The sequence below is a fragment of the Hoplias malabaricus genome, chromosome 1, assembly GCF_029633855.1.
Source record: "Hoplias malabaricus isolate fHopMal1 chromosome 1, fHopMal1.hap1, whole genome shotgun sequence".
In the NCBI taxonomy this organism is placed as follows: domain Eukaryota; kingdom Metazoa; phylum Chordata; class Actinopteri; order Characiformes; family Erythrinidae; genus Hoplias; species Hoplias malabaricus.
This window is the reverse complement of record NC_089800.1, coordinates 85,111,956-85,136,697: the sequence shown is the minus strand read 5'-3', so window position 1 is coordinate 85,136,697 and position 24,742 is coordinate 85,111,956. Positions and strand designations below refer to the sequence as shown.

Below are 24,742 nucleotides of genomic sequence, written 5' to 3'. Positions count from 1 at the left end.
CAAAGAGAAGAGTAGAGAGAGAGAGAGAGAGAGAGAGAGAGATATTGCCTCACTGGCAATCAGATGTGGAGTGGAGTGCCAGGGCTGGGAGATGACAGGTGGCACAGCTTCTACTCCCTGGGGCTTTTATCTGTAAAGACAGAGTATAAAAAGTAGTCTTCTACTTTTCCTTTTCTCTTTGTTTTCCATTTAACTCAGGAGTCAGGGCTCACATATTACTCTATAAGTAGTTTTCCTCTGCTATTTAAATCAGAATTGATGACAGAACGACACCAAGGAATTGGGTAGAAATTAGTAAAAATATATTATTAATCATTAATAACACATAGCTACCAACAAATTGTCTTTTTTAGAAATGAATGATAATGTGGTGCACTTTAACAAATGAAAAGAATCCATTCACATGTAATTTAATAATGTTTTTATTAAACTACCTTGACACATTTGCCCTTCCTATATATGTATTACAAATTAATATTTACCCATTTAATAAACAGAGTTTAAACTGTTTATTAACCTTTATAAGTGAAGTGTTATTTTAAAGTTGTACTGAAAAAGTAATAACGATCGAATCAGTTTCTATAACAGTTTTATCCTGAAATAGTTCTCTTCTAGTTGCATGATATTAAGGTTTAATTATGGATATGAGAAAAGAACAGTAGCCTCTAACTTAAACGTAACAGCTACACACTTGTGAAATGAAACATGTTTATATTTACACCGATAACATTTGGCACTTACCACTCAAATGTGTTGTGGATTGAAAGTTTAAAATCTGCATTTCCCCCACAGTTTTGCAATTTTCGTCAGTGAGTTTGTGTCAGGAAAATCATTCACAGCTAATTATAGTTTTTGTTATCACAGGGGAGACGGCTGGGTGAAATGACCACGGTCACAGCGTTCCTCTCTCTCTGTATATTATGCTAATTCTGGGTTTTTAATATTTGTGAAATTAAGGCATAACTCTCTTCTGTTTTTATTTACATTTTAATTTCACACACCAAATTATTATGTTTAAATTATTTTTGACGCAATGACAGCTAATGTTTTATTCATATTATCAATTAAATATTGCAAATTGTGACAGAAATATTTGTCTCGATATTTCAATTTTTCAATCTACGAACGAATGAATCGATGATAAATTATACACTGTAAAAGTACTTAATATAATTACATATTTATGTTTTAAAGCTAACAATCTGCTTGACAGATTTCTCAGTTATTTTAGTGTCATCTAGCTCTGGCCATCATTCTGAACATATGTTACTTTCCTTTTTTTTCCCCATTAATGTCTTGCTGACTGTGTAAAAACCTTACTTTACAATTTATGTTTCTACAGAAGGAAGTCACAAAGGGACTTTGTAATTTAATTTTTTCCATTTATTTAGTTGTTTTAAAACCAGCTAACACAATTTTGATATGCATTTAGATGCCAATGCTCTTCCTTGTAGATGATTCGTTTACTTGTATCCACACAAAACACGGTATAGGTCTCAGTTTCACCAGTGGTACCCACGCTATCGGATGCAAAATCGCATCATTGAAAACAATCATCTCACCTTTGAACAATGATTCTGAACTTGTTAATTATTATTAGTTAATGTTTTATTCATATTATCATTTAAATATTGCAAACTGTGACAGATATATTTGTCTCAATATTTCAGTATTTCATTCTACGAACGAATGAATCGATGATAAATTATACACTGTAAAAGTACTTAATATAATTACATATTTATTTTTTAAAGCTAACAATCTGCTTGACAGATTTCTCAGTTATTTTAGAGTCATCTAGCTCTGGCCATCATTCTGAACATATGTTACATTCCTTTAGTTTGAAGTGCGAAGTTTACTTTACAATTTCTGTTTCTACAGAAGGAAGTCACAAAGGGACTTTGTAATTAAATTTTTTCCATTTATTTAGTTGTTTTAAAACCAGCTAACACAATTTTGATATGCATTTAGATGCCAATGCTCTTCCTTGTAGATGATTCGTTTACTTGTATCCACACAAAACACGGTATAGGTCTCAGTTTCACCAGTGGTACCCACACTGTCGGATGCAATCGCATCATTGAAAACAATCATCTTACCTTTGAACAATGATTCTGAACTTGTTAACTATTATTAGCTAATGTTTTATTCATATTATCAATTAAATATTGCAAACTGTGACAGATATATTTGTCTCGATGTCTCAATATTTCAGTATTTCATTCTACGAACGATTGAATCGATGATAAATTATACACTGTAAAAGTACTTAATATAATTACATATTTATGTTTTAAAGCTAACAATCTGCTTGACATATTTCTCAGTTATTTTAGTGTCATCTAGCTCTGGCCATCATTCTGAACATATGTTACATTAATTTAATTTGAAACCTTTAGTTTGAAGTGCGAAGTTTACTTTACAATTTCTGTTTCTACAGGAGGAAGTCACAAAGACTTTGTAATTAAATTTTTTACATTTATTTAGTTGTTTTAAAACCAGCTAACACAATTAATTTAAATGCAAATGTTGTTCCTTGTAGAAGATTCGTTCACTTGTATCCACACAACAAAACACGGTATAGGTCTCAGTTTCACCAGTGGTACCCACTCTGTCGGATGCAAAATCGCATCATTGATAACAATCATCTCACCTTTGAACTATGATTCTGAACTTGTTAACTATTATTAGCTAATGTTTTATTCATATTATCAATTAAATATTGCAAACTGTGACAGATATATTTGTCTCGATGTCTCAATATTTCAGTATTTCATTCTACGAACGAATTAATCGATGATAAATTATACACTGTAAAAGTACTTAATATAATTACATATTTATGTTTTAAGTTAACAATCTGCTTGACAGTTTCTCAGTTATTTTAGTGTAATGTAGCTCTGGCCATCATTCTGAACATATGTTACATTAATTTAATTTGAAACCTTTAGTTTGAAGTCCGACGTTTACTTTACAATTTCTGTTTCTACAGGAGCAAGTCACAAAGACTTTGTAATTAAATTTTTTACATTTATTTAGTTGTTTTAAAACCAGCTAACACAATTAATTTAAATGCAAATGTTGTTCCTTGTAGAAGATTCGTTCACTTGTATCCACACAACAACAATCATCTCACCTTTGAACAATGATCCTGAACTTGTTAATTATTTATTTGTCTGATTGTGAAAGTCTTTCAGGACACCCTGCTTACATCGGCAGTAAAGTTTGTGAGGTGTGTGGTTGGAATGGAAGGGGATAATAAGTCTGCAGACAAATGGAGGATGTCGGTTGGAGAATGGAGCGGCTGCAGCCGGGCTCAGAGAGAGCAGGCGGAGATCATTACAGTTATTACTGCATCTCTTCTCTCTCATTAGCTCAGCCTTTCTCCCCATCTCCTCATCCCCATCAAAAGCCTGTTTGGGCTGAGGGAGAGAGTGCCACATGTTTGGTATCTGCTCAAGTAAAGTGGATTCTCTTCCCTGTGCTGATTTGTAATTAACTGTTCACTGTCACATCCTGTTGGATTTACAGGAACGGAGGAACCGAGTTCTTTTCACGTGAAGCTGGACGTGATCGTGTATATAAAATGCCCACAGGACAACCTTTAAAATCTTCAAATCTTCCACCCACTACAATGGAGGATTACCACAAATCCACAGCGAGCCCTCAGGAAGATCACCCACAACTAAACAAGACGTGAAGCTCCACATCAATACTGATTAGAATTGATATACAACCATAACACAGAGTAGTGCAGACATCTACAACTTCCTGGATTGATTGCTTTGTCACACAACTTCCAGAAAGACCAAATTATTAAAATGGGAAGGGAATTTGTCCAGTATTCAGTAGTTAATTTGTAAACAATCATTGAGAGTTGTATGTTGTGAAATGGTTTATTGAAGAGCTTTCTGACTCTTTTTCTTGAGAGTGGTGATATAGAAAATAAGGGTTGCAATGTTTACAACATAAGTATAAGAGTTGTACATTATTGTAGAGCCATTGAGGATTGTACGAAGTGATGATTATGGTCAAAATGTAGTATTTGTTTAAAAGAGACCGAACCTGTTTATTAAAAACTTTCTCAGTCATTCAACAGTTTTATAAGCAATACCTTTCTCTGTAACAGACAGTAAATGTTTCTGACGCAGGGCAAATCCAGTATGTTTCAACTGAATGAAGCATTTCACATCAAACTACTTGAAATGACTTTGTTGCTAACTAATTACTGTCAGTTTATCACAAAGGAAATTTGTGTAAATCATATTTATTAGTGTTTAACAGAGTAACTGTGACAGATCAAAAGAAAATACAGCAGAATGGCCATGTATGTGTGTGTACACACACACACACACACTCTCACACGCACACACACACACACAAACACTCACAGCAGGCGTTTTGACTCTAATTAGGTTTATGAGGCCTTTGTCATTTGAGTGATGATTTGAATCAGAGGACTACTTCTCCATGCAGGGCCACTCTGAGCACAAAAGCCATGTCTTTTGTTGGGGTGAGGGGTTAAGGGAGCTCATTTCACGGCACTTTATTTGGTCCGGTCCCAAAGGGATGTCCCTATGTGAACGCTATCAACTCCACCAGCTGGCACCAGGGCCTCTGCTGCACAGAGATCGCTGTAAAACCGACGTCCCGCTCTGTCACAGTTTAAAACAAACGAGAATAGCGCATGTGTTTGGGAAGACTGTTTGTTTTGTGTTGTTGATTGTTTTTAATCCATTTTAATGAAATAATATTTTGTGCAAGAGGCTGAACACATGAGAAAAAATTAAATATATAGGTGAGAAAAAAGGAAAACAATAAAACAACTCTCGAATGTATTAATACATCAATTAATACAAATTCGGTATTGGTCATTTTTATAGTTTATACATTTGTTCATTGATTTTTTTTTGTTTGTTTTGTTTTCTGGACCAGTTTTTTCAACATAAACATGGATGCAAAAAAGGGTTATTTGTAATGTATCAATTTAAACATCTTAAACATCATGCAAACATTGTAATTAGTGGGAAATATGCGTTTATATCACCTCTAAGGCAATGGTGTAAACAGAGCCCCAATAAGATAAAATGAGCTGTAAATTGACAGGACCTGATATTGCTGAGAACCCAAGGTCCTACATATTCCTCCTATTTTAATTCTTCCATCGAGTGCTCCTAAGATGTTTATGTTTTCTCACAGGCTGCGTTGTGTTGAGCATTATTGTGAAAAACAAAAAGTGTGTGTGCTGAATCCCTTGACACATAGGAGTGAATGAGCAACACTGAGCTGAACATAATTCTGACTTAAAGCCTTGGTTTCCATGTATAGGAGTATGATAGATCATGTTGTGAAATTTTGTAAGTGTATACAGACAACATCCAATGCCAAGGTCAACTGTGTCATGGCAGTGCTTTAAAATAAGCCTGCTTTGTGTACTGTGCAATGTGTGGTTGCATATCCATTGCTCATGTCATGTATGTTCACAGGTCCTGGAGGTCAGTAAAGTTCTTCTTGATCTTGATCTCTGAGCCTCTAGCCAGTCTAAATATATTTGCGTATGTGGGTTTATGCAGGTCCACAGACGCTCGGCTGAGAAGCTCAGGGACCTGTGTTGCGCTAACCGAGGGACATTCATTAAGGTAGGACAGCACCTGGGAGCCCTTGATTACCTCCTCCCGGAAGAATACACCAGCACACTGAAGGTTCTCCACAGCAGAGGTCCTCAGAGCAGCATGGAGGAGATCCGGCAGGTCATCACAGAAGATCTGGGCAAAGAGGTCAGCAGCTTGGCTTTTGTGTATCAGTGTCGATAAATCACTCTTAAATACAGCTTTCTTACAAACTTCTGACAACAGGCATGGCTTTGGGTAATTGATATTTGGGTTAAGGTGAAACACCCCTCTCTAGCATGGGGTTAAATAAGCCACTTATAGATCAATCATGTATTCATTCATTTAAGTAGTCATTCATTGACTGTCACCGCTTATTCAGTTCAGGGTTGCCGTAGGGTCTCGAGTCTACCAAGAATCACTGGGGGCAAGGCAGGGACCCACCCTGGAGGGCCTTCAGTTGTTCCTACACTCACATATTCACTCACTATGTGAACTATGGACACTTTTCAGTCACCTATCCACCTACCCATGGGTGTTTGTGTACTGAGGGAGGAAACCGGAGCACCTGAAGGAAACCCACGCAGACACAGGGAGAACACACCACACTCCTCACAGACAGTCACCCGGAGGAAACCCACGCAGACACAGGGAGAACACACCACACTCCTCACAGACAGTCACCCGGAGGAAACCCACGCAGACACAGGGAGAACACACCACACTCCTCACAGACAGTCACCCGGAGGAAACCCACGCAGACACAGGGAGAACACACCACACTCCTCACAGACAGTCACCTGGAGGAAACCCACGCAGACACAGGGAGAACACACCACACTCCTCACAGACAGTCACCCGGAGGAAACCCACGCAGACACAGGGAGAACACACCACACTCCTCACAGACAGTCACCCAGAGGAAAGCCACGCAGACACAGGGAGAACACACCAAACTCCTCACAGACAGTCACCCGGAGGAAACCCACGCAGACACAGAGAGAACACACCACACTCCTCACAGACAGTCACCCTGAAGAAACCCACGCAGACACAGAGAGAACACACCACACTCCTCACAGACAGTCACCCGGAGGAAACCCACGCAGACACAGGAAGAACACACCACACTCCTCACAGACAGTCACCTGGAGGAAACCCACGCAGACACAGGGAGAACACACCACACTCCTCACAGACAGTCACCCGGAGGAAACCCACGCAGACACAGGGAGAACACACCACACTCCTCACAGACAGTCACCCTCACAGACATCTCCACCTTAAGTGATCCGAAATAGCAAAAATAAGTCAATATTACCCACCTTTGGAACAGGAATGGAGCAATTTCCTCATCTTGGTTCATGCTTTTTAACATTTGGAGTCCTCTTCGTTGTCTAAAAACTCCTTTTCCATGAGGAGAGAAAGAGAGAAAGCCTAGCATACTGGACAGAGACAGTTTGTTTTTTTTACTAATTTACAGACACTGGGATTTCAAAAACACATTAGACCTGTTTCGAAAACTAGCAAATCACATCATCTGAGTTTTAAACAAGAGTGTTTTTAATTACGTGAACCTTGCCTTTAAATCAGTACTTGGTATGATTTGGTATTTTTGGTACTTTTACGGTAAAAATATCACCTAGTATCGCATTTAATAAGAAAACACACACCACACCACAGTGGAACTCCCGCACAGCAAACTTTTCTGGTTTATTTTTTGTTACATAAAACATACATTTCTCCAAATGTCAGAGTAAACCTGAGTTCAGAGAGAGAGACGGCATCTGGTCATATCTCTGTAATCATCTGGCTGGCCTGGTACACTCGGGTTAATGTTATTCAAGGGAAATTGGACACAAGTGGAGCGACTGAAGGCCGAGGTTTCCCTTGTCCTCTCCTGTCAGCACTTTTGTTCTTCTTGTCAGAAGAGCTCTCTGAAAGTGCGCTGCCTCTAGAATGTTTTGACAGGCTTTTAAACTGTTTTCTTTTTTTTTTCTTTTTTTTGGTGGAGGTAATTGTTCTGTTTAGTGGAGGATGACACTTTTGGGTCCCCTGTCAGCTTGTGTGCTGCCGTTTATGTGCTTGTCTGCAGGGCTGCTCCTCTGTCATCCTATCCTTTCATCTGCATTACAAGATTAGCCCATACAGCATATGACCGACACGGCCGCTTAAAGGTCAGATTCTTGCTCTCATGACCTGACAATTCACTAGAGCATCAAGCAAAATATAGAAATGCCTGTGGTCTTTATAGCAGTACATAATATAGCATGTAGTGCCCCATACAACCCTTAACAGTAATGCATATAAACCCGCTTATAGTCTATTATACAGCCAGTCACAAAGCCCTACATAATAATTCCTATAGCCCTCAGTATTGCCCTGAAACATAAATACATACTGTTATATGTACCCTTATGTAATTATTTTTCCTATCACTCCATACACCTCTACTGGAAAACACATATAGCCCTGCTGAAGCACACCGGCATATTAGCATCATGTTGCTCACGTATTACATCACACTGCTCATCTCTTACCTTGTAGTTTCCCATAGTTTTTGCAGGTCCTTAACCTGTTCCAGTGAAATGACTCTGAATGACTGAATAACCTGCACTAATCGCTGCCGGACGCTCGCAGCAGGTAGCCATTAGTGTGTGTGCTCCTACTGCTCTGACCTTGAGAGGACAACAGCTCGTCTGTGGTGCCTCAGTGAGATGATCACATCTTTTGCAGTTTTATTATTGTAATTATTAGGTCTAATAGATCACTGTGTCCCTGCTCACGTCCCTCCTCCCATCACGGACACCCAGGCACACACACACACTCACACACACACACTCCCTGGCAGGCGACAGCACCAGTTTTTGCTGAAGCATTACGTAATCTCAGCCTGTTCCCAGCTTGCTTTTTAATTAATTATTTTTTTTCTGTTCTGTGTGGAGTGATTGTGTGTGTGTGTATCATATATATATATATATATATATATATGCATGTGTATTTGTGTGTTTGTGTGTGTGTGTGTGTGTGTGTGTGTATCATATATATATATATATATATATATATATATATGCATGTGTATTTGTGTGTGTGTATGTATGTGTAGATGTATACATGTGTGTGTGTGTGTGTGTGGTGGTAGAAAAGGCATTTTCAGGCGCTGTGTGTTGGCGGTGGGAGATGGACCCGTCACGGCTCGTTGAGTCCAGTGCAGCAGGAGAATAATCCATCTGTCTGAGTGTCAAAATAAAAGTCCGAAAGTCTTCCACGTCCCCCTGCTTTTGTCCCTCTCTTTCTCCTTGCATCTCGCAGTACCTTGTCTTCCCACTCCGAGGACTTGTAGACGCAGTGGAGCAGGGGGCATTAATGTGTTGTAAAGATGAATTTTCTGTCAGTTACGTTTTTCCTTTTTTCCTCTCTTCCTGTTCCTCCAAATCTGTCAGTGCAGATCATTTTTGCGAGGGCTGGCTGCATTAAACGGCCCGAGACCACATTGGCAGTGTCGAACATGGCCGGGACAGGGGGCATTGTTGGTGCCAGGCCCTTTTAGAGCTACACTTCTGCGCTCTGGGCTAATCTACAGCATCCCTCTCCTCCCTTCATATTTATTTATGAGGCTTGGCATGCTCACACACAAGCCAAAGCTGTTACACACATCCCTGGATCCATTTAGATAAGGAATTATTGATATCACAGAGATGGAGCGAGGAGGAAAGTCACCAGTCCAGGCTTTGGGTTTCTTCACTGCTATCTCTCTGGTTCATGCTCCTTGAAAGTCTTAAGCTGTGGATATATTATTCGGACAGATTATTGGGGCTCAGTTAATAAAGATGCACGTTAAATAGGCTTCTTTATATGCAGTGATTTGAAGTTTGATGTCTTAGAGTAGATATTTTTCTCTTTAATAATTTGTGAAAACTGTATAAGACAGACAACAAATGCAACAAAAAACATTAGTGTAATTATTCATTCATTCATTATCTGTAAGCCCGTATCCAGTCCAGAGCCTACCTAGAATCATTGGGCGCAAGGCAGGAATACACCCTGGAGGGGGCGCCAGTCCTTTACAGAGCAACACAGACACACACACACATTCACTCACACACTCACACCTACGGACACTTTTGAGTCGCCAATTCATCTACCATTTTTGGACTGTGGGAGGAAACCGGAGCACCCGGAGGAAACCCACGCTGACACAGAGAGAACACACCACACTCCTCACAGACAGTCACCCGGAGGAAACCCACACAGACACAGGGAGAACACACCACACTCCTCACAGACAGTCACCCGGAGGAAACCCACGCAGACACAGGGAGAACCCACCACACTCCTCACAGACAGTCACTCGGAGGAAACCCACACAGACACAGGGAGAACCCACCACACTCCTCACAGACAGTCACTCGGAGGAAACCCACGCAGACACAGGGAGAACACACGACACTCCTCACAGACAGTCACTCGGAGGAAACCCACACAGACACAGAGAGAACACACCACACTCCTCACAGACAGTCACCCGGAGGAAACCCACGCAGACACAGGGAGAACACACCGCACTCCTCACAGACAGTCACCCGGAGCGGGAATCGAACCCACAACCTCCAGGCCCCTGTCTCATTAAATAGCCAAGTCATGATTTCTGCTTCTTCAAGCCTTGAAGAAAAAGCATAGGGCCTTCTTTGACAGTTCCTGTGCTTCAGAAGGACACAAGCTCTAGATTTTCTCGCCTAATTAAAGGGACTCTTACATCATGTCTTTGACAATTTGTCGTGATTGTTAAGTACAGCACACTTTCGCTAACTTTTGCTGTTGTCTTGGCTTTGATGCATATTTTTAGCTGCTCTTTTGTGCTCAATGTTTTTCATCGGCGAATAGAGAACGGGTAATTTGCTCTGAATGAAAATGCAGCGAGGGTTGGACTGATTATATACTTCTTCGTGCATATGGAGCAGGGCGTCTTTCCTTTCAGATTACAGAAGAGAGGCAGCGCAGAATAGGCCACTCTTTATGGTTAAGATTTTTATCATTTCTAAGAGAAAAGCTTTGTCAGACGCTTGTGTTCTGAACACAGCCCTTGTCCACACCAAGGGAGAACAGTATAGGAGTCGTTTGCAGCTGTGTTACAAGTGTTTTATTTGCTACACTCAATTAAACTGATTTCATCATCTTAACTAAACCAGTTTTTTCCCCTCATGCTCTCAAACTAAAGCCATGGAAGCTGTTGTACATTCAACCTGCGCTCTATACCTTTTGGGCACCCTGTTTAAAATGGCATGTGTGACTGACCATTATAGGTCACAGTTCCAATAGCACACTATCACCAGATTTGACTGCATTTATTTAAACTGTCTGAAGCTGTTTTCCACAGATATTCACATGCAGCAGAGTACGAACTGGATTTTTGGGTAAAAGCATGTAAATAAAAGAAAACAGAAAACATATGTATTTAAATCCACCATGTCTTACATTCCTACTAGTGGCGGATGCTGGTCGTTCAAGGAGGGGAAGCTCAATTTTGGCCTACATCATAAAATGTGTCGGTTTATTTATACGTAAATTCTACCCTCCGTTCCTTTTTAAGAAAATGCTCTGTGACCCTGTCGTACCAACAAGGCGTCTTTTCCAGGGACTTGACTAGTGTCCTCTCAATGGCCAGCAGAGCTAGGCTGCTTAAACGGCCTTGGCCCATGTGAAGTGTGTCCGCCTGTGCTCCCACGGATCTTTACACCAAAGTATCGCTGATTCGCTCATTTCGCTGTCAATCAAAAAGGGATTCAGCCTCAGACAGATCATCCAATCATCATGCAGAAGCTGAGCGTCCGGGCCAGCCGAGGCCAGCTGAGCGTCCGATGGGCGGGACAAAGCCCAGCAATTATCCAATGACTCGTCTCGTTTCGCTGCACTTCGCTGCTTCGCTATTGACCTCTCTGGACGATGTTTAAAGCACTGTGAAGCTGCGGGAATGATTGAGAGGAAAGCCGCGTCTTTACCAGTGATAAGAAGCTGATTCTGAACAAAAGTTGAGCACGTTGTAGTGCATATTTATTCAATGACATGTACACACAACAGTATATATTTGATCACTTATTTTTTGACATTTTAGGGGAAGCTGAGATTCCCTTGCAGTCTTAGAGCAATCGCCGCTGATTCCTACATATGCCATTTTTGTCAGTTGCTGGAACAAATGTTTATATCTTGGTTCGTCAGTCATTTTAAAAGACTTCTACATCTGTATAGAGCTTTGTGAGCGCTAAAAACTGAACATAAGCATGAAATCAAATCATTGTATACATTAATTGCTCTGAGGTCATGTTTTAACATTTTGCAGTCGTCCCTCTGAGAACACAATCAAGACTTTATCCAGTCCCAGCTCCAGCCCTCAGCGCCCTGCTCCTGTGGAACTGCCACACAGGCCCAACAGCACTGCATAGTTCAATTAGGCAAATATTTATCAAGCGTAATTATCACATTCAGTTGAAAAATGGAGCTAATTACTTTACACTACTTCTTAGGAGGCCCGCAGAGGAAAAACGAGGCAAATCTGTTCACACCGGAGAATCTGAGCAAAGCTGGATCCACGAGGCAGGCCTTGGGCTACAGTTCACATCTGAATTATTGATACTATGACATTCTTAGCTTGCATTCTTTTTTTGTTTTGTTTTGTTTTATGATGTCTTATTTATCAGGGTAAGCAAGGGCCTTAGAGCCAGTCATCAGTGTATCATTTCTTTTTAGTCTCCTGGAAATTTTCTCTAGTTGCTTAGGGATTAGTTTGTGTTTGTGACCTTTTTATGTGTTGCTCTGTGTGTGGAAAATGTGTATTCTGAGATACTTTCAGACTATTTTAGCCTTTACGAGAAGATCTACTAGTTTCTGTAAATGAACATACATGTTTAATGCATGGTTAATTTATTGGTTAATATAATCACTTATTTTATTTAAAATGGGCGGCACGGTGGTGCAGCAGGTAGGTGTCGCAGTCAAACAGCTCCAGGGACCTGGAGGTTGTGCATTCAAGTTTGGCTCCGGGGTGACTGTCTGTGAGGAGTGTGGTGTGTTCTCCCTGTGTCTGCGTGGGTTTCCTCCGGGTGACTGTCTGTGAGGAGTGTGGTGTGTTCTCCCTGTGTCTGCGTGGGTTTCCTCCGGGTGACTGTCTGTGAGGAGTGTGGTGTGTTCTCCCTGTGTCTGCGTGGGTTTCCTCCGGGTGACTGTGAGGAGTGTGGTGTGTTCTCCCTGTGTCTGCGTGGGTTTCCTCCGGGTGACTGTCTGTGAGGAGTGTGGTGTGTTCTCCCTGTGTCTGCGTGGGTTTTCTCCGGGTGACTGTGAGGAGTGTGGTGTGTTCTCCCTGTGTCTGCGTGGGTTTCCTCCAGGTGACTGTCTGTGAGGAGTGTGGTGTGTTCTCCCTGTGTCTGCGTGGGTTTCCTCCGGGTGACTGTCTGTGAGGAGTGTGGTGTGTTCTCCTTGTGTCTGCGTGGGTTTCCTCTGGGTGACTGTCTGTGAGGAGTGTGGTGTGTTCTCCCTGTGTCTGCGTGGGTTTCCTCCGGGTGACTGTGAGAAGTGTGGTGTGTTCTTCCTGTGTCTGCGTGGGTTTCCTCCGGGTGACTGTGAGGAGTGTGGTGTGTTCTCCCTGTGTCCGTGTGGGTTTCCTCCGGGTGCTCTGTCTAAAAATATAAACGTTGGTAGGTGGATTGAAGGTGTGAGTGAAGGTGTGAGTGTGTGTCACCCTGTGTAGGACTGGCGCCCCTACCATGGTGTGTTCCTGCCTTGCGCCCAATGATTCCAGATATATTGCATACCCACTGCGACCCTGACATTATTAGGAGGTCACAGATGAATCTAACCTGTCACTTTTTGTTAGCATCCAATCTTGCATAAATGAAATGGAAAAAACGTAATATAAAGGGACTTTGTTCCAAGTTATTTTTGGCCATTCCTTTTGAGGTGATATTGGCACGAAAAAAAACTCCCCAACTTTAGTCGACACTGAGCAAAACCATAAATATTTTGTGTGTGAAAAATTGACTTTCTAGGTTTTGATTTACCAGCAGCAGTATTTAAATACTCTGGGTGGTCAGGAGGGGAGATGAGCGACTGTTGAGTGGATGGTCATGACCTGGCTATAGAGAGAGAGCACTTAAAGACTCAGGTTAACCAAAGAAAAGCCCTGCCATCCATTAGCTGAAAGAGACTCAATTAACCTTTTCTGTTACAATGGGGCCACACAGGAGCATCTATAAATGTATTATCTCTTAAGCACATTCAGCGCAAGTCTACAACTGCCAAAGGACACATACAGTAGGCATGTGTCACTGTATGCTAACAGTACGCTAATGAGGTACAGTTTGCAAAAGCAGTAACTACTGTTTTAATTCTAATCAACTTTTTTGTGCATTTTATACATGCAGCAGCATTTTATGCTTTAATGACCATTCATGATATAGTTCATTCCCTTTGAAAACAGCACACAGAATTGAGCTTGCATGCTATTACATGTTAATACAAAGCTATAGATGTGATCTTTAAGCTTCTTGTCATAGAGCATTTAGCATTCTTTATTAAGTCTACATAGTAAAGTACGTGCATTGAGGTTTCTTATAAAATATAAAAATTCAGTGTAGGAGCATGGGTAACAACAGTGCCCTTCACATGGCAGACAGGGGATTGATTCTCATCTAAGACTGAAACACTATGCTAAACTATTAAAAAAATCCTTATTATGGGGTTGTAGGGCGGCACGGTGGTGCAGCAGGTAGTTTTGCAGTCACATAGCTTCGGGGACCTGGAGGTTGTGGGTTCGAGTCCCACTCCAGGTGACTGTCTGTGAGGAGTGTGGTGTGTTCTCCCTGTGTCTGCGTGGGTTTCCTCCGGGTGACTGTCTGTGAGGAGTTTGGTGTATTCTCCCTGTGTCTACGTGGGTTTCCTCCGGGTGACTGTCTGTGAGGAGTGTGGTGTCTTCTCCCTGTGTCTGTGTGGGTTTCCTCTGGGTGACTGTCTGTGAGGAGTGTGGTGTCTTCTCCCTGTGTCTGCGTGGGTTTCCTCCGGGTGACTGTCTGTGAGGAGTGTGGTGTGTTCTCCCTGTGTCTGCGTGGGTTTCCTCCGGGTGACTGTCTGTGAGGAGTGTGGTGTGTTCTCCCTGTGTCTGCGTGGGTTTCCTCCGGGTGACTGTCTGTGAGGAGTTGGTGTGTTCTCCCTGTGTCTGCGTGGGTTTCCTCCGGGTGACTGTCTGTGAGGAGTGTGGTGTGTTCTCCCTGTGTCTGCGTGGGTTTCCTCCGGATGCTCCGGTTTCCTCCCACAGTCCAAAAACACACGTTGGTAGGTGGATTGGTGATTCAAAAGTGTCCGTAGGTGTGAGTGTGTGTGTTGCCCTTTGGAAGACTGGCACCCCCTCCAGGGTGTATTCCCTCTTTGTGCCCATTGATTCCAGGTAGGCCCTGAACTGGATAAGCAGTTACAGATAATGAATGAATGAATTAATTATGGGGTTGTCGGTTCGAGTCTTGCTCCGGGTGACTGTCTGTGAGGAGTGTGGTGTGTTCTCTCTGTGTCTCCGTGGGTTTCCTCCGGGTGACTGTCTGTGAGGAGTGTGGTGTGTTCTCTCTGTGTCTCCGTGGGTTTCCTCCGGGTGACTGTCTGTGAGGAGTGTGGTGTCTTCTCCCTGTGTCTGTGTGGGTTTCCTCTGGGTGACTGTCTGTGAGGAGTGTGGTGTGTTCTCCCTGTGTCTGCGTGGGTTTCCTCCGGGTGACTGTCTATGAGGAGTTTGGTGTGTTCTCCCTGTGTCAGCGTGGGTTTCCTCCAGGTGACTATCTATGAGGAGTGTGGTGTGTTCTCCCTGTGTCTGCGTGGGTTTCCTCCAGGTGACTGTCTGTGAGGAGTGTGGTGTGTTCTCCCTGTGTCTGCGTGGGTTTCCTCTGGGTGACTGTCTATGAGGAGTTTGGTGTGTTCTCCCTGTGTCAGCGTGGGTTTCCTCCAGGTGACTATCTATGAGGAGTGTGGTGTGTTCTCCCTGTGTCTGCGTGGGTTTCCTCCAGGTGACTGTCTGTGAGGAGTGTGGTGTGTTCTCCCCGTGTCGGCATAGGTTTTTTCCGGGTGCTCCAGTTTCCTCCCACGGTCCAAAAACACATTGGTAGGTGGATCGGCGACTCACAAGTCTGAGTTGTGAGTGAATGTGTGAGTGTGTGTCGCCCTGTGAAGGACTAGTGCCCCCTTGCACCCAGTCATTCCGGGTAGGCTCCAGACCCACCATGACACTGAATTGGATAAGCACTTATAGACAAAAATGATTAAATAAACCTACTTCTGCAACATGCAGGATTAGATTATAGGTCACATAACATAAATGTAATATACATTTTTTAGAGGGCTACTGTTTATGAGGCAGTTTCCTTGAAAATAGCCCATATCCTGGTATACACATTATACTATATGCTGATAATAATATAATATAATGCTTTGATTTAATTAATCCTTTCAAATGTGATTAAATCCATGATTTAGCTTCTGGTTTGTGTCTTCTATAAGACATTATTTTCTGTCCTTTGAGTGGCTTCAGGACACTGGCAGTTGTGTAATGAAAGAGAGACCTTTATCCAGTTGTTATAGTCGAGCTTACACGCCATTCGAGCAGATGGATCAGACCCTAGTAGTCACTTAACCTTCCAGGAAGAACCCATCACTGACCTCCTTAACCCCTCTTTTCTTTTCTGCTTTTTTTTCCCCTTCTAAAAAAAACTTCTGTGTTCTTTCCTGCTTCTTAAAGTCGGCTGCAGTGTCCTTGAGGAGGAGATGTCCTCTAACTTACTTTTACACCAACACCAATCATTTTTTTAAGGATAAAGCGTGATTTACTGCTGGGTTGTGTTCATAAAACTCAGTATCGTAATGTTTTCCAAAGCAATCGTGCGTTCACTGGGATGTGATATTTAAGTCTATATTTTCTGACTCTGTGTGACACAGAAACAAGCTTCTTGGACTTGTAAACATATTGAAACTCGTTTTACTGCTATATGTTAAAAATAAAAAATAAAAAATAAATAACAACTGGTTTCAGAGGCTCTCCATCATTGAGAAGAGCCATTTTATCAGGCAATGAATCATATAACGTTCATTACAGTGTGCTGATATTTCTCTATATAAGCACTTTCATTACTAAAGAACCTTATACAATCTATTCAGCTGGTGCCACATAGTGGGGTTCGAGTCACACATTATTACATGGGTAAGAGTTCTTGGGCAAGACTCCTAACAGTCGTTCTTCAACAGGAGTTGCAAAATGCGTAATTTATACCTTTGCAGCAAAGCTGGTTTCATGTTAATGAGCCTTCTGGAGGGTGTTTTGTTCTTTTAAAACAAGGTGAGTTCTGTTTTTATTAATTCAATAGCTCTATGGTTATTATACTGTTCCGACTCCTATGGAGCAGGCGATGGACGGTATGTGAGGAAGTCAACCGCTGCTGCTGATAGCGTGAGACACATGCTGCTGTGCCTTCATCCATGCCATCATTACATCACATTACTGCACCTCCAGCCAGGCTGCAGCCCCCTGTGAGCGCAGCTTCCAGGGCCCTAGGCTCTCTCTCCTGGAGAAAAGGCACTCAGAAGAAGCTACATTCTGGATGCATTACTGTGGAGAGCAGCAAACAACAGATGGCAGACGAGTCTCAGCCTTATAGCGAGCAGCAGAAAGCCAGCGAGTCTCTGCCTGGTTATGGAAAGCAGGAATGCATAGGCTGCTATTGCCGTCGCTGCATTTTAAATTACACTGTGGGCAGCTGAGCATGTAAACGTGCATCATTTCCCTAATGATGTGCGGCATGTGCGTTTTCCTAGGGGGCGTTTTTTGGCACCACCCACAACTACCATTTTGCCAGAGCTGTTTTAAGGGCAGGAGCAGACTGATGCGTTCAATGTGGTGGCAGTTGTGATTAATCTCTCCCTCTGTCTTTGTCTATGTCGCTCTTCCTCTCTCTCTCACTCATACTCTCACGCTCTGAAAGACATACCTCATCTCCTTAGGCCTGTGATCTGTTTCTATAGCAGCTCAAATAAAAAGCCAATGTGGACGTGATGGCATTCGTAATATGTTTGTTATTTCTGTGCACATTTAAGTCGAGCTATTTCTATAGTTTTAGGTTTATGCAGAAGAGTATACGTTACTTAGTACTTTGCAATGGGGATAAACCTTAGCGGGGTCAGGAAGTGATGTTGGGGGATTGCCTCTGGATCACACACACCGCTCTGTCACTGCAGCTCATCCCAGATGTACTTGATATTGATTCATCACTTTAGAGAACACAGATCCCCTGCTCCGCAGCTCCAACCAACACTTGGCATTGAGTCACAAACAGCCTTTTCGAAGAAGCAAACACCGGAGTGGGCAGCTTGGTGGCGCTGCAGGGAGAGTCACTCTCACAAAGCTCCTGGGTCCTAGAAATAAAATGGCATTAATATAAAATCTCATGACTATTGTAGCCAGTTGCCAATGATCGTAGCCAAAAATAATACGGTCATAAGTATTACGCCAGTATTTTTAGACTGTGCTGAAAGTACTGACACACACACACACTCACACTTAATTAATTTCATCATATTTTATAACAAAAATATATACACTAATTTAAATAAAGTTTAAACAAAAATAGACCTAAATAAACAATAAACTCTGTAATCTTCTACAAAAATGTAACCATTGTGTGAGATTAATATTAGTATTATAACTGTATAAGCCTCCATTTTATTGTTTTAGTGGAACTACGTTTGCTACAGAGACAAAATTGAGGTCCCTTTATAAAAGGCCTGTTTATTTTGCACGATTTAAGGTGGAATTTAATGTTAATGTTGGCGCCAAAATGTTATTGAGCACTGTTTAAAGTGAAAGAATGGGTCTAAGAACTTTGTTCAGAATTTAAGGTGAGGGAAAGGAGCACTCAGATATAATTATACAGTAGTGCCACTGAAGTTGGAACGGAGCGCTGCACCATTTAAGGTGGAATTATGTAATTCTGACTAGAATGCATTCTTTTTTGTCATTAAAAAATGAGATGAAATGAAATCTAATAAACCAGCACATTTCTACAGACAATCATGTTTTACAAGAGTATCAGCATCAGTTACAGCCCATTAACTTAGTCCTCACTCTTCACTCAGTCCAGTGTGGTATGCAGTCTCACCTGCTCATCCTGATTTAACCTCCCCTGGTTCAGAGTGTTATTGGGGAGTGAGATCAGGATGGCGAGGTGAGACTGGGCTCCGTATTGCAGCTCTATTGCAGTGCCATGTTTCCCCTGATGCATGTTATACAGGTATCTCTGGCATTTCAACACTGAGGTAAGGTTCACACACCCTTCTTATTAGTGGTCTTTGAGAGGCTTTGGTTCTTAGTATCAATATATTTGTTTGCATGTGGTTTTTATTATGTGATATTGTGGTATAGGGAAATGTAGGACAGAGCTAAAACATGTAGAAATGAAAACAAGATGGGATGAATCTATTCATTCATTATCTGTAAGCGCTTATCCAGTTCAGGGTTGCGGTGGGTCCAGAGCCTACCTGGAATCATTGGGCGCAAGGCGGGAATACACCCTGGAGGGGGCGCCAGTCCTTCACAGGGCAACACAGACACACACACATTAACTCACACACTCACACCTACGGACACTTTTGAGTCACCAATCCACCTACCAACGTGTGTTTTTGGACTGTGGGAGGAAACCGGAGCACCCAGAGGAAACCCACGCGGACACAGAAAGAACACACCACACTCCTCACAGACAGTCACCCAGAGGAAACCCACGCAGATACAGGGAGAACACACCACACTCCTCACAGACAGTCACCCGGAGGAAACCCACGTGGACACAGGGAGAACACACCACACTCCTCACAGACAGTCACCCGGAGGAAACCCACGCAGACACAGAGAGAACACACCACACTCCTCACAGACAGTCATCCGGAGCGGGACTCGAACCCACAACCTGTGTGACTGCAACACTATCTGCTGCACCACCGTGCCGCCCTTAATGAATCTATCCAAAAACAAAATAGCAAGTCTCAGCTTCATCTATTTTACACAACTATTTTCAGTACTAGAATTTTCGAATGCATTTAGCGGATGTGCTCGTGAGTCAGGGTACAAACATTAGGACCCTCGTCTGATATGGAGTATTTAAAGTAGCACCAAGACTTCTGAGCTATATTTTAGTGCAGTGTTTCTCAACTCTAGTCGTGGAGGCACCCTGCCCTGCCCTTTTTAGTTTCCACTACTCAGCCTGTTAACTCATTTTAACCCATTTCTGGGTTGCAATGGGTGTGTTCAAGTAGGGAAACCACTAAAACATGCAGGGCAGATTGCCTCCTGGACCTTGTTTAGCGGATCTTGAATGCCGTCATGAGTCAGGGATTTTGCACAAGGACAGCTGAGTTTGACAAATGTATTCATATCACTATCTTCACACTACTTCCATTTACAATATTTTTTTAAGCAAATATACAAACCTACAAGGCATGACATGACTTTAGCCAACCAGAGCCTTAGCTCTCCTGTCTGCAGCTGTGGCAAGACCCAGACCTTGAACATGAGCATTTTTACAAAACTCTGTTTTTGGTGGGTCAGTGAGTCAGCGAAAATGATTCCAGGCCGACCTGAAATGCCCATATTTGAGAGTGTGTGAGTGACTTGGGGAATGTATATATGGCCTTTTATGTATTTATTTAATATAATGTAACCAGAAAATCATTAAGAACCTATTCTCAGGGGGCGGCGTAGTGTCGCAGTCACACAGCTCCAGGGGCCAGGAGGTTGTGGGTTCGATTCCCACCCCGGGTGACTGTCTGTGAGGAGTGTGGTGTGTTCTCCCTGTGCCCGTGTGGGTTTCCTCCAGGTGACTGTCTGTGAGGAGTGTGGTGTGTTCTCCCTGTGTCCGTGTGGGTTTCCTCCAGGTGACTGTCTGTGAGGAGTGTGGTGTGTTCTCCCCGTGTCCGCATGGGTTTCCTCCAGGTGACTGTCTATGACGAGTTGGTGTGTTCTCCCCGTGTCTGCGTGGGTTTCCTCCAGGTGACTGTCTGTGAGGAGTGTGGTGTGTTCTCCCTGTGTCCGCATGGGTTTCCTCTGGGTGACTGTCTGTGAGGAGTGTGGTGTGTTCTCTCTGTGTCCGCATGGGTTTCCTCTGGGTGACTGTCTGTGAGGAGTTGGTGTGTTCTCCCCGTGTCCGCGTGGGTTTCCTCCCACAGTCCAAAAACACACATTGGTAGGTGGATTGGTGACTCAAAAGTGTCCGTAGGTGTGTCTGTGTTGCCCTGTGAAGGACTGGTGCCCCCTCCAGGGTGTGTTCCCACCTTGCGCCCAGTGATTCCAGGTAGGCTCTGGACCCACCGCGACCCTCAACTGGATGAGTGCTTACAGATAATGAATGAATGAATGAACCTATTCTCATTTCCAATGGCAACATGTGATCCAAACTGATGGACTGTCTTTTCGCCCAGTGATTCCAGGTAGGTTCTAGGCCCACTGCAACTCTGAAAAAGATGAAGGGGTTACATGATGAGTAAAACACAGTAGCAGACATAAATCTAAAAAGTTTATAAAAAGTTTGCCTTTAATCTTTCAGAATCATCCACCCCTGCTCGCAGGTTAGATGTACTAGGATGTAAAGGATTTTCAGGTCGGTTGTTGTCTGACAGGTCGTGTCCTCTTGGTAAATCCAGACGTGTGTTCCTGTGTCAGCTCAGACAGCTCCTATTCTTTTAGCTCGAACTCTCACAGCTCCGCTCCGTCCGGACACTGTTTGTTTACAGTGTTCCAGCTTGGGCCATCGTTTCTGTATCTCCCCAGCAGAGAGACGCCTGACCGAGCCAAAGCTCCACTCAATTTCCACCAGAAGCTTAGAGCGCCAATCTCAGCTGCACACGGCCACAGGGCTTAGAGCAAACACACGGTATTCTCTGACTGCTTATAGGCCTCAGAGTCACAACACTCATGTCGGAGAGCTGACACTGGCCTAGACAAGGGATGCATACTGTATCTGGTTCTGGGTTTTATTTACCTAAGAGTCACAGTCAAGTTCCAGCAACTCCAGCAAGACTGTAATGATACAGTCTGCAGTTATCCAATTAATTACCAACAGGGAGGAATAGAACAACATTTAATTGTGGTCCCCACTTAACAATATAAATCATTGTGAATGGGTGGTGCTAATCTATCAACCACTCAAACTTTATATTCACCCAGAAATACATAGATGACCCTGATTTTCAATGCAGCCAAGCATTTACAGCTTGGAGTTTAATCAATGTATATTCAAATGAAGTACATAAATACATAATGCATAAAGTTAAGTAAGATGGGAAAAGTATTAATAGAATAATTATCTGTAACCGCTTATCCAATTTAGGGTCGCGGGGGGTCCAGAGCCTACCTGGAATCATTGGGCGCAAGGCGGGAATACACCCTGGAGGGGACGCCAGTCCTCACAGACACACACACATTCACTCACACACTTACACCTACAGACACTTTCGAGTCGCCAATCCACCTTGGAACGTGTGTTTTTGGACTGTGGGAGGAAACCGGAGCACCCGGAGGAAACCCACGCGGACAAGGGGAGAACACACCAACTCCTCACTGACAGTCACCCGGAGCGGGAATCGAACCCACCACCTCCAGGTTCCTGGAGCTGTGTGACTGCGACACTACCTGCTTCGCCACCGTGCCGCCCTAATAGAATAATTCTAAATCAATTTCAAAGAAGAAAAATAAAATAAAACCAAGATACTAAGCCAATTAATAAGACTTTATCATTTAAACTAATATTTAAAACAGTGCAGTTAAAGAACTGTAAAAAGTAATAAACAATGAAAGAACTAATAGAATAAATCAAATATATTTTAAAACAAAGAAAATATTACTAATAAAATAAATATAAATATGTATTATCACGTAGATATTGTGTATATATAGTTTCCTCCCACGGTCCATAAACACACGTTGCTACTCGAGTGTCCTTAGTTGTGAGTAAATGTGTGAGTGTGTGTGTCGCCCTGTGAAGGACTAGGGCCCCCTCCAGGGTGTTTTCCCGCTGTGCACCCTGTGATTCTGGGTAGGCTCCAGACGCACTGCAACCCTGAACTGGATAATCGGTTACAGACAATGACAATGAATGAACGAACACATTTACAGGCCACCTGAAGATGGCTAGAGAATAAAAGTTTAAAAAAGCCAACGAGCTCAGACTCCTGTAGTGAATCCCAGCTCATGTGGGAAGGTGCACATGGATGTGATGTCACAACCTTAATTAATCTAAAACAACCTTTATCCAGATATGGGCTGGGCAGAAAATTATATACAGGAGGTCCTCGGGTTACGTCAGTCCAGTGTGGTTACGACACATCTCCTATTTACTGTATAAAGCCTTGTTTCGACTTAAGTGGTTTTGCGTCGTAAACGTCGTAATGTGAACTTCGTGTTTGGTGCGGCGCGGCGGAAGAATACACGGTTGCGTGGCTCGGGACCGAGGAGGATAGGTGTTAGGATAAGTGCTTACAGTATGTTATTTACGTACAGTATGTACGTATGTTCCGACTTACACGGAAAATCAGTTTACGACGCGACATAGGAACGGATCAACGTCGTAAGTTGAGGACCCCCTGTATATATTTGTCGCAGTCACCCAGCTATAGGGACCTGGAGGTTTTGGGTTCCAATCCCATTCCGGGTGTCTGTGAGGAGTTTGGTGTGTTCTCCCCATGTCCATAGGTGTGTGTGTGTGAGTGCATGTCGCCCTGTGAAGGACTGGCGCCCCCACCAGGGTGTGTTCCTGTCTTGCACCCAGGTAGGCTTCGAACCCACCACGACCCTGAATTGGATAAGCGGTTTCAGAAAATGAATGAATGAATGAATGAATAAAACAATGTTTCCTTGGTGCCTCCAATAAAACGCCAATGAAAGTACATCAAATTTGATTTTCTTTATATGGGCCCTTTAATAAGTGAGCAGATGAAGTGTATTAGTTTTGTAAGCCCTTTAACTGGGCTTCACTGACTGGAAGTAACTGGATGGCCTTGCATTTTATGCTTATATTGTATACTCGAAAAACCAGAGGCAGACCTTTGAGGCATTCAGAGACACCCTGCAAAAAACGAAATCTAAGCAAGTAAAATTTACTTAAATCTAGTCTAAATATCTAGTGTTATTCATTTGGAAACTGTTGTGAGAATATAATAAGATTATGCAAATTATTTCTAACATTTTTTGCCTGTTTTAAATAAGTTTATTGATATTTGGCAAAAATATCTGCCAATGGAATAAGACACTTTCTGTAGATAAAATTATTTAAAACTGGTAAAAAAATAAGTTAGAAATAAGTTGAATAATATTATTATATTCTTACAACAATTTCCAAATGAATAACACTAGATATTTAGACTAGATTTAAGTAAATTTTACTTGCTTAGTCTTCATTTTTCGCAGTGTTCTAACCAGCAAAAAAGTACATGGGTGATCATGCATGTTGCATTTAAACTTTGTGAGTGTTGTATTATTCTACACTTTTTCAATCAGATTTGGTTGAAAAGACTCTGCTTAAACTCTAGAGGCAGCCAGAGGTCTATAGCTGGTGCAGACTATGGAGTGAAGTTCTCTTAAAAATGCCAGATAGCATTTATCACCAGGCAAAATCACCATGCAGCCAATTAGCACAATCAAATATGATCATGTTAAATTAGGCTTGCCGTCTCTTCAGCTTGAGAATACATCAAGATGATGCTGTTTGTGGAACTACATCAGAGAATCACCTGTATTCTCTGTGATTAATGTTATGAAAATATCCACGTGAAAAATGAGCAGTGGTTTGCACGCTGGGATCTAAAGGGAGTGTTCAGTGTGTTTTGTAAAAAGACGTAACGTGGTCTTATTTTCCTCTCGTCCTGGCAGTGGTCTGTAGTAGTAAGCGAGCAGGTGGGAGGCCGGAGATATTTGCCGCCTGTGAGTCATTCGACCTTGTGTTGTTAGGGATCCTTCCTGAACAGTGTAACACTTTCACAGAGGCCAGGCTCGCCCTGTGCTTCCTGTTCCCATATGGGCTACTCCCCTACCAACACAGCGCTCACTGTGCCACCGCCAGGTCTCTCTC

The 24,742-nt window shown here is 42.6% G+C and overlaps 1 protein-coding gene across 3 annotated transcripts in view; it reads left to right on the top strand.

The window, feature by feature from the left end:
- adck1 (aarF domain containing kinase 1) overlaps nucleotides 1-24,742 on the top strand; it is a 194,572-nt gene that overhangs the window by 56,558 nt on the left and 113,272 nt on the right. For all 3 annotated transcript variants that reach the window (XM_066685485.1, XM_066685502.1, XM_066685494.1), the window contains one exon: nucleotides 5,574-5,777. In XM_066685485.1, the coding sequence (XP_066541582.1) occupies nucleotides 5,574-5,777 (204 nt within the window). The remainder of the gene's footprint in view (nucleotides 1-5,573; nucleotides 5,778-24,742) is intronic.